Below are 14973 nucleotides of genomic sequence, written 5' to 3'. Positions count from 1 at the left end.
TTGCTACGTCCATCTTTTATACAGTCTATGAATTTTGGACACAAACGTTGCTCACATTTGACTTTACCGGCGCTCATGTTTTACCAGGATGCAGCTGTCTTGTTTGAAATTCAAATTTGTTATCATGCAGGCGCTTTCCAACCTTAAAAAAAATGAGCAATGTGTCGGTTTAATCGTCAGCATACTTGGTGCCATGTCTCGCTTAAGTGTCTTTGTGCAAAATTAAATTTAAACCAACTGCACAATCAAGGAGAACTGTTTCTCTTAGGTCTCCTGTATGAAAGATAATTATTTTTGTGAATGTTTATAGAATCTATTAATCAATTTTCTCACTTTTTTGTGATTATAAATGACAGAAACACTTCAAAGTAGCTTTAATTTGTCATTGTTCCCATCAATACCAATGTTAATAATAAAAACTAGGAGCAGCACACCACCACAGAGGGTTATTCTTCTGTTTTGTTTCACAGTGGTTGGCATCGAGGAAGTTTGCTTTTTTATTTTCCTGATTTTTGAGTTAAAGTGAAGGAAGTTTAAGACGTTGTGCCACCACGCTTTGATGGTGATGACAAGAGCAGCATGTGGGATTAATCAACCTCATCCATCAATAAAAGCCTAATTGATCCATGAAGATAGAAATACTGAAATAGAGAAATGCATGACAAAAAAAAGAGCAAAATGTCAATATCTTAGACACCTCAAAACTTTACAAATCATGTTTTCAAGGGAGCTCATGTCATATTAAGTCCCTTTAGTGTGATTGTGTGCTTTCCATTAGTTTAGCATTATTTTTGTGCAAAAGTTAAAACTTGTAGTAACAACTGCAGTGTTGGGAAGAAGTAGGTGAGTGAAATAAAACATGAGAACCCAGTAGCAGGGTTCCTACACATTGTAAATTTCAAAATTCCAGACTTTTTTTTAGTTCATTTGATGTTGTCGGACTTGGTTTCATGCTGGGTTTAGCCAAAAACGCTGTGACTGTCAGTGCAGAGGATGCGGAAAGTGTTTTTTCCCTGCATATGACTCACAACCGCCGCCTCCCCCATGTTGGAGATGTCAAACGATTTCACACAAAGTCTGCATTTAGCTGTCTTTATCCATTCGGGATTCTTATCCAGCCAGTCTTTATATTTGGGATTTATGAGCCAGTCGTCAGAGAATTTACCCATTATGAGTTCTGTTAACGACCATACAAGACATTTTGAATCGCTCACTCACAAACGTTGCGGACATCACCTGTCTGTCGAAGCAGCAGTGAAATTTGACGACGCCTGGGCGGGCCAATGGGTTGGAAGAGGATAAGAGCAGAGGGCGGGCATTCAACTTGTCAATCCGGCCAAAGATTTTCTGGGACGCGTAGCCATGGATCTATTATATCAGGGGTGTCAAACTCTGGCCCGCGGGCCAAATTTGGCCCTCTTTGTAATTATATTTGGCCCACGAGAAAATACCAAATGACTACTAGAGCTGCCCCCGGTATTATACTGTACAGCGCATTCACCGCTAATACTACAAATCCCATAATGCCCTGTTGTTGTTTTGGCACGTCAATCAGGACAGGACCCAGAAACTCCCTCTCCTCTGTGACAGTAGGCATAGCGACTTCACACTACAACTGTCACTGTGCCATTGATGTGTTTTTTTATTTATAATTTGATTTTGCATGTCTCCACTATTAAGTTATATGTAATGTATGGTAATAAGCGTTGCTTGTTCCATATTCAATGTTAAAGCAAAATTTGTTTCGGTCCATATTAAAAGGTTCATTTGTTCAATGTTGGCCCGCGACTTTGTTCAGGTTTTAAATTTTGGCCCACTGTGTTTTTGAGATTGACACCCCTGTATTATATGAACGCGTAGCCTACTGTGTGCTCTCACACAAACGTTTTAGCTGCGCTGCTGAGGGCCTTAAAAACAGATTGATCCATTTCTTTTTTTAGATATTCATAATTTTTTGTTTTAGATAATAGAACAGTGGTAATAGTCTTGAAAACATGAATATTTTTCCATACAATAGTTTCTATTTTCCAAACTTTTCCAGATCTGGAAATGTATAAAATCAAATTCCATCCTTTTCCATGCTTTCCATACCTGCAATAGTTTGTCTTAACCTTTTTCTTGTCCTTTCTTTTCGCCCCCCTTTCAGAGCGCAACATTTACTCCAACTCGCTGGGCTTCTTGGGCGGTGTGTCGTGGGCTATTTTGATGGCCAGAATTTGCCAGTCGTACCCAAATGCCACATCAGCCACTCTGGTGATCAAGTTCTTCAAGGTCTACTCCATGTGGTGAGTTGTCGAAGCATTCCTGGTTCAATGAAAATTTAAAGAAACACATGTCAGGGGAAACACAAAATGCACGTATATATGAGGAGGTTGCTTCCACTGTGACAGCTACAGCCTTGTGTTCCGTTGCAGGATTTGGCCCATCCCGATTCATCTGCATCGAGTCAAGAACCTCCTCGACCCCAATATTTGGAATCCCAACGTAAGGCCTCAGCAAGTTCCGACATTTTTAGCAGAATCAAGTCAAGTTTGTCCGTAAGCACGAGTGAGCTAAAAATGCTGTGTTCTCTTCTGCATTTCCAGTTGAATCCAAGCGACCGCGGCCACCAGATGCCCATCATCACCCCCGCGTACCCTCAGCAGAACACATCGGTCAACACGTCTCGCTTCACCGTCGCTGTTATGATGGAGGAGATCAATAGAGGTGCGTTTGTTTCTCACCACAAAATGTTCCCATTTCACTATCTGCACTATTTAACTGTTCCCGTACCGACGTGGATTCCGTTTGTTCTGATGCTAACTCAGCCGGTCGGTCAAAGGTGTTCAAACGTCGCTTAACCCGGCATTAAATTTGTACAGTTTTGTGTAATTTGACTCTGTGAACAAAGTGCAGGAATGTTGTTTGAGTTTAACAAGCTTTTCTTTCTCTGTTTTCAGGCCACGCTATCGCTCAAGAAATAGAGCAGAATAAAGCCAACTGGTCCAAACTCTTTCAAACACAGGACTTTTTTGAGAAATACCAGTATGTATGAGCTACCTATAAACATGATAATCAAGATGAACAGAATTCACTGGAATATTTTCTAAGCTTTTAACCACATACATCTGTTGCATTGATACAACTGTACGATTTTCAGCTTCTGCCTCGTTATCAGTGCCTCAGGCTTAAACAGTGGCTCCAAATAAGAATGAGAATTATGTTTGATGTTGTTTTGTTACTGTTTTAATGAAAATACATGCACTTGGTTTGAAAAAAAAAGCTTTTATTCTGTATTCCGTTCAAAATCAGTTTATTTAGTTTTACACTTTTTACAGCACATGCTTGTTTGGATGTTCGTTTTATTCTGACTGTTTTCTCTAACTGTATTCATTGAGGTTGTGACAATTTCTTGAACGGCACTCGTGTAACCAACGTGGAAAACTGTGATTAATTTCATGTACACCAAGTGTGATGGAGTCATTTAAAAAGTGGATCATCTGTCGTTACGGTCTCACCTAACTTTGCTGAACTGAAATTGCGTAATGAGCGCGCAGACGAGTTTTGCTGTTTGCTGTCATTAATTGAAAAATGTTCAGCAAAGTCTGAGGAGAAGCGAATCGTCTGCTGGTTTCTGTGTGGATTTATGATTTATTTCATGTAATTTCTGAACTCTTAATAGACTTAAATTTGCATCTGATTTTACTCTTTTGAACTGGTTTTTTTCACGGATTTGCGCACCAGGTTTTCTGTTCTTATATTTGAAGAAGTCTCTGTTGCTATGTGACCTGTGTGTTGATGGTTTTAATTATTTTTGAGCCACTAATATTGTCTTCCTGACTTATTTATTTACTGCTTTCTCTGAATTCTTGGGACGTTTTCTCTCATTTCTGCTGCACTTACTGCTGTATTGTGTCGTGTTTGAAAAAATCTGTTCTGATCTCACTGTTGCTGGATTTGAAATGCAAGACACAAATGTTTGTTTGTTTGTTTGTTTTTGTGTGGTTTACACAGTTAAGTAATCAGTCAGAGGTCAGAACAGGCAGCATATTTGAATGATGTAGCTTTTGGGTCACACTGTGTTGGGTGAAAACTGAACCTATAAGTCGTTTAATTTTATTATTTATAAGGTTACAGCCAATTTAATGTAGAAATAATATCCATAATATGTTTATATTGTATGTCTAAGGCTTAAACTAGCTGTGTGTAGCGTCGGTTTAGCTGCTTTAAATATTCATCAGAGCTACAACTAACGAAATGTCGACTGTGTAAGATTCCAGCATGCGTTCAAAGTCGCAACGCTGCGACACAAACTACCATTATTCTGTGTTTTAAGGCACTACATTGTCCTGGAAGCATCGTATAAGACAGAGAGGCAGCGTCTTGAGTGGTGAGTACGAAGCAAAACTTAATATCTATCCGAAGTGCTTCTTTTGTATTTGCTTTGAGGAAGAAACCCGTAGTGCTTTTTCCTTTTTACCGAAAACCCCGTTGGCTTCTCTCCGGCAGGGTCGGCCTGGTGGAGTCAAAAGTGCGAGTGCTGGTGCGACTGTTGGAGAGAAACAAGCAGATCTCCATGGCACACGTTTACACAAAGTGCTCGGATGAACGCAGGAAGCTCAACACAAAGTAAGGAGGAGTGATTGCTTTTGTCACATTTGAACTTCACGTGTTTGTGTAGCTGTATGTGTTGGTGCTGTGTCACCTCACTGGCATGTTTCTGATCCAGAGACGAAAAGAGCAGAACGTGGCTTGTCGGACTTGAACTGAAAGAGGAGATGTCTATGTACCTCAAAGACCAGCTCTCCTGCATCTTCCACAACTTCACTAATATTGGTAAGTTGTTTGTTTTATTTCATTTAATATTCAGTCAAATCAGAGCAACATAATCTGATTATCTGTAATTATATATTGTGTTTTTTTTATTTGGTGCTGCTACAGTCCACAACCTGGCAGAGAATTCTAAGATACATCAGGACGGTGCGTCCGTATCGGCCGGGTACGTCTCGGGTGACGACCTTTTGTACACTCCAAAACCGAAGTCCACATCGGAGAGTGTAACAGTGCCGCTGAGTTACACGCCGACTGTCATCGCGGACAAACAAGGCAAGAAGAGAAGAGTCGAGTCTTGGTCTCAGACGCCTACCAAGAAACCCAAAGCTGACAAGGTTTGCAAAGCGTTGCGTGCTTTGGTGACGACGGCGTGCGAACGTGTCTTAACTGTTGGTGCTGTCGTTTTAAAGGAGTAGTTTGTGTTTATATTCTTATTGTGTCCAGATTTAGGATACAATTCTCATATCAGTATGGGAAACCTGATAGTTTATTTTAGTCTAAATCCTGGTCCTCGAGGGCCACAGTCCAGCATGTTTTAGATGTTTCTCTCTTCCAACACACCTGATTCAACCTGATAACGCCTGATAACGATCCTGATCATGTGAATCAGGTGTGTTGGAAGAGGGGAAGCATCTAAAACATGCTGGATAGGGGCTCTCGAGGACCAGGATTGGGCACCCCTGGTCTAAATTATCAACAATCATTTATGTGATTGGTACAAAAACTAAGTGTGGTTTAATGTCAGACTCCAGAACTGTGCTGGTGTTTGGCACATCACGTCTGCAAAACCCAGAAAAAACACTTTCCACATGTGAAACCTTCCTCCTGTTTTGTGTTTTTATGCTAAACCAAGCCTCGTGCTTAACATACGGGCGTGAGAGTGGTATCAGCTTTCTAACTCTCACCGTGGAAAACAGTGATTATTCCCCAGATTTTTCAGACTATTCTTCCCTCTTTCCTCCAGCCACCGGTGTCGAGGAACTTGCTTTTCCAATCGCCCACTCCCAGCACTTCTGCTTCACCCTTCCTGACTCCAAAGGCCACAAAGAGAGCTGCTTCTCCCCAACCGGAAATGTCAACCAAGAAGCACAAAGCTGCTGAAAAACCGACTCACGACAAAAAACTTACCTGCTCTGACAAACCCACCGCAAGTGTCTCGCCCAGTCCGAGCCCGTCTCCCGGCGTCACCCCACAAGACACGAGGAAACCCGGCGCTCCTGCGCTTGAGACACAGACGAGGAAACCCACATATGACTCGGTACGCTCAGCTATCCTCACATACCTCCTCAGCTTATAGGCTATAGATACATTTGAATATTTCTTGACTTACTTCACTGTCTGTTCTTTGCTTATCAGACTCGCCCTGCCGCCGAGTTGCCTAACGTGCCTTCCCACAGCAACGCGTTAGTTCCAGATGTGAAACGTGCCATCAAACTGCACCTCATCAGGTAAGAAAATTGACTCGTGTAGCTCCACAAACTTCTTCTCCCGCCTTCCTCGCACACAGCTGCATGTGAGGCCTGCTGCAAGGAGCCTCCAGAGCGTTTTGGTCATGACACATGTTCACCACAAGAGGGCAATGAAGCCTTTCTGCTCAACCGCGGTGAAGCGGCGGCTGCTCAGACGCACAGTTCAAAGACTAGTCACTTGGTGACAGCAAAAAACTGGCGCAGATTAGAGTTATGGGAGCATCTTTACCCTCAGTGATCTCTTTATGAATATTCTGGACTCTTCCAGGAAGGAAAATAAGGATTTTGACTGCTTTGTTAATTTGCAGATAATAGCAGTGAGGTGCTGATTAATAATTTCCTATTTGTGAAGATGATCTGTCATGTTGTGCTCTTAAAAAGAATATATATTATTATTTCTTTTTTTTTTTTTTTTGGTGGCGTTGTTTGATGATTTTCCTGGAAGCGCTGCACCCAGAAGATAATGTTTTGTCAGTTGACCTCTGTGAGCTCTTTGCTGAGTGATGCTTTTAAGTCATCTGTTGTCTTTGATTAACTGTAATTAATGACAGGGAGAAACAAACATCACTCATTATGGGATGGTAATTGTTTTTAAGGCCTTTTTGGATGAAGAGGATAAAAGCAAGTGTGCTTAAGATTTACTGCAAAAACAAAAAAAAAAAGAAGCTGCACCCAATTCAACACCATTAACTATGAACTTTGTGTAATAATGTGACTATTTTCACCACACACACACTCCTCCATAGCGAGTATAAATAACATCTTTAGAGAAAAGTCGAACAGAACGCGCGGCTTCCTTTCAGGTTAGCTTCGTATTTTCACTTGAACATTTCTTCACTAAATGTTACATTTCTGACATTAACGCGGCGACGCACAGTCATGAGCAGGACTCAATAATTAATTACGTTAAATAGGCGTAAGACTTCTTTAATGCACCTGAGCCATCAGAATTTTCTCATCAACTGATAATGTGAAGTGCAGTCTGAGTGCTTGAGGGAGAACAGGAATTAGATAGCAAGGTTGACCACTTTATGACCTTTTAAATGTACAAAGCATCCATTGTACGACGACTTGTAAAAGTGTCATGTACGATTTCTTTTTAAAAAAAAGAGCTTAAACGGTGTAAAAAGTACCAGCTGACATTTCGTGGTGATGGATATCGGAACATTAATTACACGATTCCTAACTGAACTCAAAGGGCTGAGGTTTTGGTTGTGCAGAATACCAGGAGCCGGCTTTCTGTTCTCCTCCTCGTTGTGTTTTGTTGATATGCAGTGTGTATCATTAAGGGGTAGATTTGTGCCAGACGAGACACCTACTGTAGATAATCAGCCATAGGGAGCAGCCTCATAACATGGCCTAGTTAAAGGTTTTCTGTTGTTTGCATCCCAATCCGGTCAAAATTCCCCAAGATATGGCTTGTAAGAGTGTGTATGTTGTTGCTAAGGAACAGTATTTCCTGTGCCCCCAGTAGGAGGTCTTTTTATGAATATCATTATATATCCCCATTCAGGGGAGGCAAGACATCTTTATCCTTTTGCAGACTATGTTTATCACTATTTTCACTCTTAAATTCGGGGCAGGTGTTTATGCTCGCTGGTTAGACACAGCAGATGCAGCCGTGATTGAAAGTAACCGCTAACGTGGAGAAGATTTACCTGCAGGGAGATGTTTTTAAACTTTGAAATAGTTATCTAATAGGTTGAATGTCCCATCCAAAGCGAAGCCTGCTTCCTCCCGCTAATGGCTTACTTACATTTGTGTCTAATTAATCACGGACAGCATTAGGACTTCATCCAGAGGTGTATCCACAGGAGGTCCAGTCTGGGGTCTGGGGCTCCCCGATAGTTGTGGCCCCTCTTACTCCTGCCGCGTGCACTCTGTGTGGGGCGGAGGCTCAGGGCACGGCCCCCTGTCTTCCTGCTGGGCCTCCATCTGCTGTGGAGGTGGTTAGGTCCCCGGATTGATGGCGGTACAATGAGTTTATGACATGTGTCGCGGTGAGTGACAGAGGGTCTCGTCCCAACCGGGCCTCCCGACGACCACGCATCTCGCATTTGTAGTCGGCACTATGCCAAGGCTAATGGGAGGAGTGATCCTCCCGCTGTGGGATGGGACTTGTAGTTTACAGCTGGCTGGTAATTCAGGACAAGGAGCAAATCTCTCTGGCTTCTGTCTTAAGCCTCTTTGTTGGAGGACTGGCACCAGCGCGTGGATCCGAAAAACAATAATCTGTGGTGGCAGAAGCAGGCGTCCTTAGAAACCGGCCTTCAGTGCTAACTCCTGAGTAGTCGCCGCGCTGCCGGTGAGCCGTGCTGCTCCCCATCTTCTGAGAGGCTTTAAGAAGCCTTCTAAACTGGTCTCTGAAGCTCCCCGGTTGACCCAGCAGTACTCCTTTCACACACCTGTCAACGCTTCTGTTTCTTTCCACTTTGGTGGGTCCAAGTTAAAAAGAAATCGCTTCCTTCATCTCCCAATCCGCTCCTCCTTGCCCAAAACAGGATGATAAAAGCTCGAGTTTCACATCTGAGCAACTGCAACAATGCTACTGTACCTTCAAAGGGGAAGATGCCACATTGTGAGATGACAGGGTATTGATATGAAAGTGTTGTCTCCTTCCTGGGTGAGATCAGAGGAGGCCTGGTAGATGCGTATCTGTTGTGTAGCTCTGAGTGATCTGACCAGTGTGGTGGAAGAAAGGTGCCATTCACCGGGATGTGTCGGCTCTTCCTCGCGGAAACTCAGCGTGATGCGTTTGGCAACAGATTGTTTTTACATCGGACTTAGTTTAAAAAAAAAAAAACAGCTTTTGGTCTTATAAGTTTATTTTAATTTGGGGTATTTCTGGATAAAATCAGACAGTTACCACCAGTAGAGCATGTTTGGCAGTTCAGATGAATTATTCGTTTGTTTATCCACAACAATGTGTTTTTTTTTTAGCACCCATGGGTGATTTTTGAAAGGCGAATGCTTTAACATTTGACTGAACCGTCTTTCTCTTTCCGCAGGCGCAGCTGACTGACTGACGCTGATTGGCTGAAGTGCAAAAACTTCAATTTCCATCACCGGCCATCTTCTTTTTCTTTATTATTATTATTATTTTCTATTGTTATTTGCTTGCTTATTTTTCTTATTGCGTTTTGCTTATTGCGGCTTCATTTTAAAGCCGTTATTATTACCATTAGTGTTATTAAAATTTTAGCATTGTTGATTTTCTGTTTTCTGTGTCGCCATATTTGGGTTGATTTCAGGAGACGTTCTGAGAGCAAAGAAGAAGAAAAAGTGATAAAAATACAAAAACCAATGAGTTACAGGTGTTTTTAAAGCATTGAACTAAGCCTGATAAAGTCAGTAAATTAATCTGTTCAGAGAGTAAACTCACAGAAATCTCAAGAAGATATTAAACCCAGTGCTATACAGATATGTCTAGATTTAAAAAAATAAGTACAGAGAAGTAAAGAAATGCTTTTCCGTGTGCTAATCTTGTTTTATGGAAACATGATTGGTACTTTGCCTACAGTACAGGCTCTGATCACAGCGTCTCCCTGGACTTGCATGAGTCTGAGTCTTTCAAACAAGAAGTACCTCTTGCACATGTGGCTCCCAGGTAAACGTCCCTGAACACCGGCTCTGCAAAGCGTTCAGAAACCTGGAATGGGTGAATCATGAAGAAAGAGTGAAAGAGCACAAATGAAAAACATCAGATTGTTTGTGAGAATATAAAAAAAAGAATAAAAAATTAGCTTCTGACTGGCTGTTTGTAAAATGTAACCTGATTCAATAAGATGTTGTTCCAGTAAAGACGCTACTCGAAGGGCTTTTTAAAGACATGAAAGATAAAATAGGTTAATTTTTGAGACAACTGTCTGCGAGATTATGGTCAGAAACAAAGATCTTCATGAAATATCTAAAAATCTATTCTCTGAAAATTCTCTGAAAATCTCTGGTTTCGAGTTGACGTGTGTGCCGCAGGTGTCTGGACCTCCTCTGAATTAGTCAGCTTAGCAAACACAAAATAGCCTTCAGCCAGAATGCAAAATCAGCAAAAGGCAGAAAATGACATTCAAAATGCTAATGCTAATTAACTACAGGTGTGGTCTGCTACAAATCTCCATTCAGAGATATTAAAGACTAATTATCATTTTTGTTTTTTTACAGTAAATTCTGTTCATATTCTCCTCCAAACACATGATGTTTACCTGCGGTACTTAAGCACTTGATAAAACTAAATGGAGTTCACTGACAGGTGACAACCACTGTCTGTCATGATGTGTTGTTTTCTCTCTCTGGTAGAAATGATCTCAATCAGTTGTTGTTAATGTACAACATCAACTCACAGCAATGTGGTGAGGAAACCCGACACACAACACACACAGACTATGGCGTCATCACACGATAAAGCACACAGAAACGTGGGGTGATGTATTTTTTTTTACCTGTAACTGGTTCAGATAACATCTTTAAACCACCGTACTAATACCTGTAAACTGCGAAGGCACCAAAAGCCATAAAGACTTCAAGTAGACAGAAACTCAAATCTGATGCTCGGTAAAGGTCAAAAGCCAAAATACGACACCTCCACTGGGGCCCGGTTTCAGAACAAAATGACTCGTGGGTACATCACACCATGAAGCGACTGCGGCCCGGCTGCTGCTTAATCAGGAGGAAACAGTCATAACTCGCAAATACAAATAAGATTCCGTGCATCTGTAGTGATAGCAAGAGCATGTGTTCGGAAAGCAGCGACGTTTCTCAGAACTGAACAATCAAAGCCCAAGTTTGCAGTTTAATCAGATATAACATTTACTGATAATATACTGTAAAAATAAATTAATTAATTAATAAAAATTAAAATCTGGCTGCAGCATTACTTGAAAAAAAAGATGGAATAATGATAAAGTAAAAAAAAAAAATAGTGGAAAAAAAGGCAAACATCTGTAAAATAAATATCTATTTTTAAATATATCAATAAATAAGATGGATAATCATAAACAGATAAATAGAAAAAAATAAATAACTAGATTAAAATACAGCAAAAAAAACATTGAAATTAATACTTTGTCTTTGATTTTACTAATTATATGTATTTAACAGAACAAGGGAAAGCTGTAAACTTATTATTTTTTTAATATACATATTTTTTCTTTCAAATAACAGAAAATATCTGTAAAAATTTGCTGATTTAAAAACAGTAGAAAACAATTTTTAAAAAAAATCAAAAATACAGATTTTTGACATTTTGGCCTGATTTTTTAAAATATATATTTTTTAATGGTTAAGATGTAAAGTCATACATTTTTTCTGTGATGTTGCTAGTTATTATCTGTATTTAACAAAACAGGGAATATCTATTAAAAAACAGTAAATTGCTTGAAAAATTGCAGTTAAAATTTTAAAAACCACTCATTTACATCTACATATAGTGCATGCAAAGCCATAATTTTGTTTCCGATGTGTTCAATATGTCTTTACCTGTATTTAAAAACTAGATGGTAATTAATATGGTTTATGAATAGGTTAAAAATAATAACCCTGGCAACAGTAATGAAATATGTGTATTATGATAAGCGCTATGAGATGACTTGTTGTTGTAAATATGCGCTATACAAATAAAATTGAATTGAATTGAAAATTGATGCTGGAAAAAGATGTAAACACTAAACAGCAGTAAGTGACTACAGCGTGTCTAACTCAGAGGAGATAAAAGCAACGTTTGGATTAGCATTTCACTCACAATTTCTACAAATGCGGCAAAATATAGTTATACAGTTTCTATGCTACAAAGAATATTCTACAAATAAACCTTCATACAGATGTACTGATGGTTAAATCACTGTGTCTGCAGCTGTGGAGGCTGCAATGTTTGACTTCGGCCTCCCCAACCATTTTCAAATATCCATATTTGGACAGTTAACAAACATTCTAGACTGAAGCTGTTCAGCTGCAGTCAGAGACACACAATGCAGTGCCCAGTTGCCATCATGATGGTGGGGTTCCCATCCACCAATCACAATTTAATGACGACGCATTTATCTGTACAATTTCAGCAGAGGGTGCAATGCATATTTTTGATCAATCAATCAGTGCATATCATTGATGCCCACTGGTTTACAGTCTCTTTAGTGGCAGTGGCTACGTGCAGCTCATCTCTTTTCTGCTCACCGTTATTGCAATCAGATAGCTTAAAGTTAAAACCAAACATCACCGAGTTAGCCACAGCGCTAATGAACCAGAATCTGGAGCCAAAGTCAGACACTCGAACGCGTGAGCCGAAAAAGTTAAGCTCAGAGCAGAGCACCGAACCGTCTGAAATGCTCCCAATTTAAAAGCAACCTAAAGGATGTAATTGAGGCCTACGGACAGCATAAGCACAACATGGAGGAGCACCTGTTCGTGGATGGCACCCTGCCACTGCTCTCTGTCTGCCTGCTGTGGAGGCTAGCTACCCACTGATGAGGAATTAGAAAGTCATTAAGGAACACAAATAGCAGGATGGCACAGTCGCAACCAACTCCAGACTAAATTTGTGTCTTCATTTATAGGCTCACGGGTAGGAGAAAAAAAGCCTTTTTGTTTTTTTGGTTCGCTATTGATTATATTTACATTTCAAATTCAGATTTTCTCATTAGCTCTGTCTTTTCATTTATTAAATCTCAATTTTGAGATCATTTTCTTCAATTCAAATAATAAAAAAAAAAGTAAAGCTTGTTTTATTTGTTCATTCAAAGGTCACTGTGTAATGTTGACTACAACATATTACGATAGCAACTGGCATTTTTTGAAAGCATCATCTGCTTCGTCTTTGTTCATTGTTTTGTAAAAGTACACATAAAAAAACTGTTTCTAAATTTCAAACCTTCAGGGTCTTATATAAAAAAGGTACCAAAGTTAACTTTTCAAAGTAGCACTAAACACACTGTGCAGTTGAAGCAGACAGTATTGCCACTAGCTTTGCAGATATTTCATAATAAACTAAATTACTGCACAAACTGAGCTTTTGAACTGCTGAGAAGAAAAGTCAGGGGAACATCCAGGTGATCCTGATATTTATCCTGTGGGGAACATGAACGTCTGGACTAAAATTCATGGACAACAATGTTAAAGGTGTTGACACACACACACACACCTCCTCTTTTACTGTATAACAGCAACCCCAAGAAATTACCTTCATATACAACTAACCTGCATTCTCAAATACGTCATGAAGGGAACACATTCACTCCCAGATTGCATTTGTTTGTGACGTATCATTACCATCTTTGCTGTTTATGTTATTGCTTTACTGTCACTCCGGTTATATTCTGGATGGGACTCATCGCCCCGGTAACCCAGAAAATGGAGGAAAAGCTTCAAATATGTTGCGAAAGTCCCATATTTTTACCCAAACTTTACTATTTTCTTAAACCTAACCACAAAGTTTTTGTGAAAACCAGGAAAAGTCCAAAAGAAAGGCCAGTGGTTCCACCCAGGATGCAAACCTCAGTCTCTTGGGTGAAAATCCTGTTTCTGACTCATCCCCAGAGGCACAGCTGTTGCTAATACACAGCTTTCTGGAACCTTGGAGTCTGCTGGGAGGACTCTGCTCCATACATGCACAGTAGGGTATATGTACGTATTCTATACATACATTCTTCTGCAATTGTAGCGTAGTTGCGATATAGACTCAAATTTGGGACCACATGTGGAGGAGGCCATACACACTCTTGTGAGCTTTTTGAGATTTACCTTATGTGGAACCTGTATACTCATGGATGCAGGAAGTATAAGGCCTCTGTTAAACTTTTGATGATACACCCCTCAGTGGACACCACAGATGCATCGTTCATCGTTATTACCGTAAATTCCAGACTATAAGCCGCTACTTTTTTCACACATTTTGAACACTGCGGCTTGGATTTTTACAAGTTTTATGAATTTGCCTCGAGACAAAAGTGACATTGAGAGCGACAACCAAAGAAAAACTGAGGAAGTGTGTGACGAAGTAATTCTGAGGCTGATCAACTCCGACACTGAAGAAGACGACTTTAGTGGTTTTAGTGCGCAGGAAGAAGATGAAGATAGCGAGCAATGACTTTTCCTGGTAGGCGACTGTATTTTTATTGTTTTAACCAGCATTTACGGGACACACTTGTGTATGTTACAGTTAGAAGTGCTGCCTATATTTGTACAAAATTAGTTTTCTTTTTAAAGTTAGTGGGTGCGGCTTATATTCAGGTGTGCTCAATAGTCCGGAAATTACGGTACCCTACTTTTCCAGTCCGTTTGGAGCTTTCTGTTCCTTACATGTGCTTGCACTGGTAGCAGAATTGGCATTTAGACACTAGCAGACCTCTTGTATACTAGTGGATGTGGGATGTATAACACTAGCTGTATGGTTTCTGTGTCTACAAATAAAGTCTGTGTGACGCAAGTTTAGTCATCTCTCCAAATCCCTGAGAGTCTGTGTGGACAATTCAGTGGATTTCAAAATGATGACCGCTACAAGGCAATGGTTCCAATAGTAAACATGCATAGACTATGTGCAAAGGAAGTTCTTAACGTCAGCTCCTCCAGACTAGAAAACTAATATAATAACAACAATAATCAGTTTGTGTTTGTGTCTACTTGCTTCAGTCTGCTTGGAGTCCGCTGGAAAGACTCCGTTCCAAAGGGAGTCCAGAGGGGCACATCCAAACTCTTGCGGACTTGGAGA

General features: G+C 40.3%; 1 protein-coding gene across 1 annotated transcript in view; it reads left to right on the top strand.

Moving 5' to 3' along the window:
* Positions 1 to 9299, top strand: part of LOC103368067 (poly(A) polymerase type 3-like) — a 12212-nt gene extending 2913 nt beyond the window's left edge. The window contains exons 9-19 of the mRNA XM_008296314.1: positions 2147 to 2285; positions 2415 to 2484; positions 2586 to 2706; positions 2940 to 3024; positions 4316 to 4369; positions 4489 to 4608; positions 4709 to 4815; positions 4921 to 5147; positions 5777 to 6070; positions 6169 to 6260; positions 9290 to 9299. Of these exons, the coding sequence (XP_008294536.1) occupies positions 2147 to 2285; positions 2415 to 2484; positions 2586 to 2706; positions 2940 to 3024; positions 4316 to 4369; positions 4489 to 4608; positions 4709 to 4815; positions 4921 to 5147; positions 5777 to 6070; positions 6169 to 6260; positions 9290 to 9299 (1319 nt within the window). The remainder of the gene's footprint in view (positions 1 to 2146; positions 2286 to 2414; positions 2485 to 2585; positions 2707 to 2939; positions 3025 to 4315; positions 4370 to 4488; positions 4609 to 4708; positions 4816 to 4920; positions 5148 to 5776; positions 6071 to 6168; positions 6261 to 9289) is intronic.
* The last annotated feature ends 5674 nt before the right edge of the window (positions 9300 to 14973 follow it).

This window comes from Stegastes partitus, unplaced genomic scaffold, assembly GCF_000690725.1.
Source record: "Stegastes partitus isolate 25-593 unplaced genomic scaffold, Stegastes_partitus-1.0.2 Scaffold1119, whole genome shotgun sequence".
Taxonomy (NCBI): domain Eukaryota; kingdom Metazoa; phylum Chordata; class Actinopteri; family Pomacentridae; genus Stegastes; species Stegastes partitus.
The sequence above is the reverse complement of the archived record's forward strand: the minus strand, read 5'-3'. Positions and strand labels throughout refer to the sequence as shown.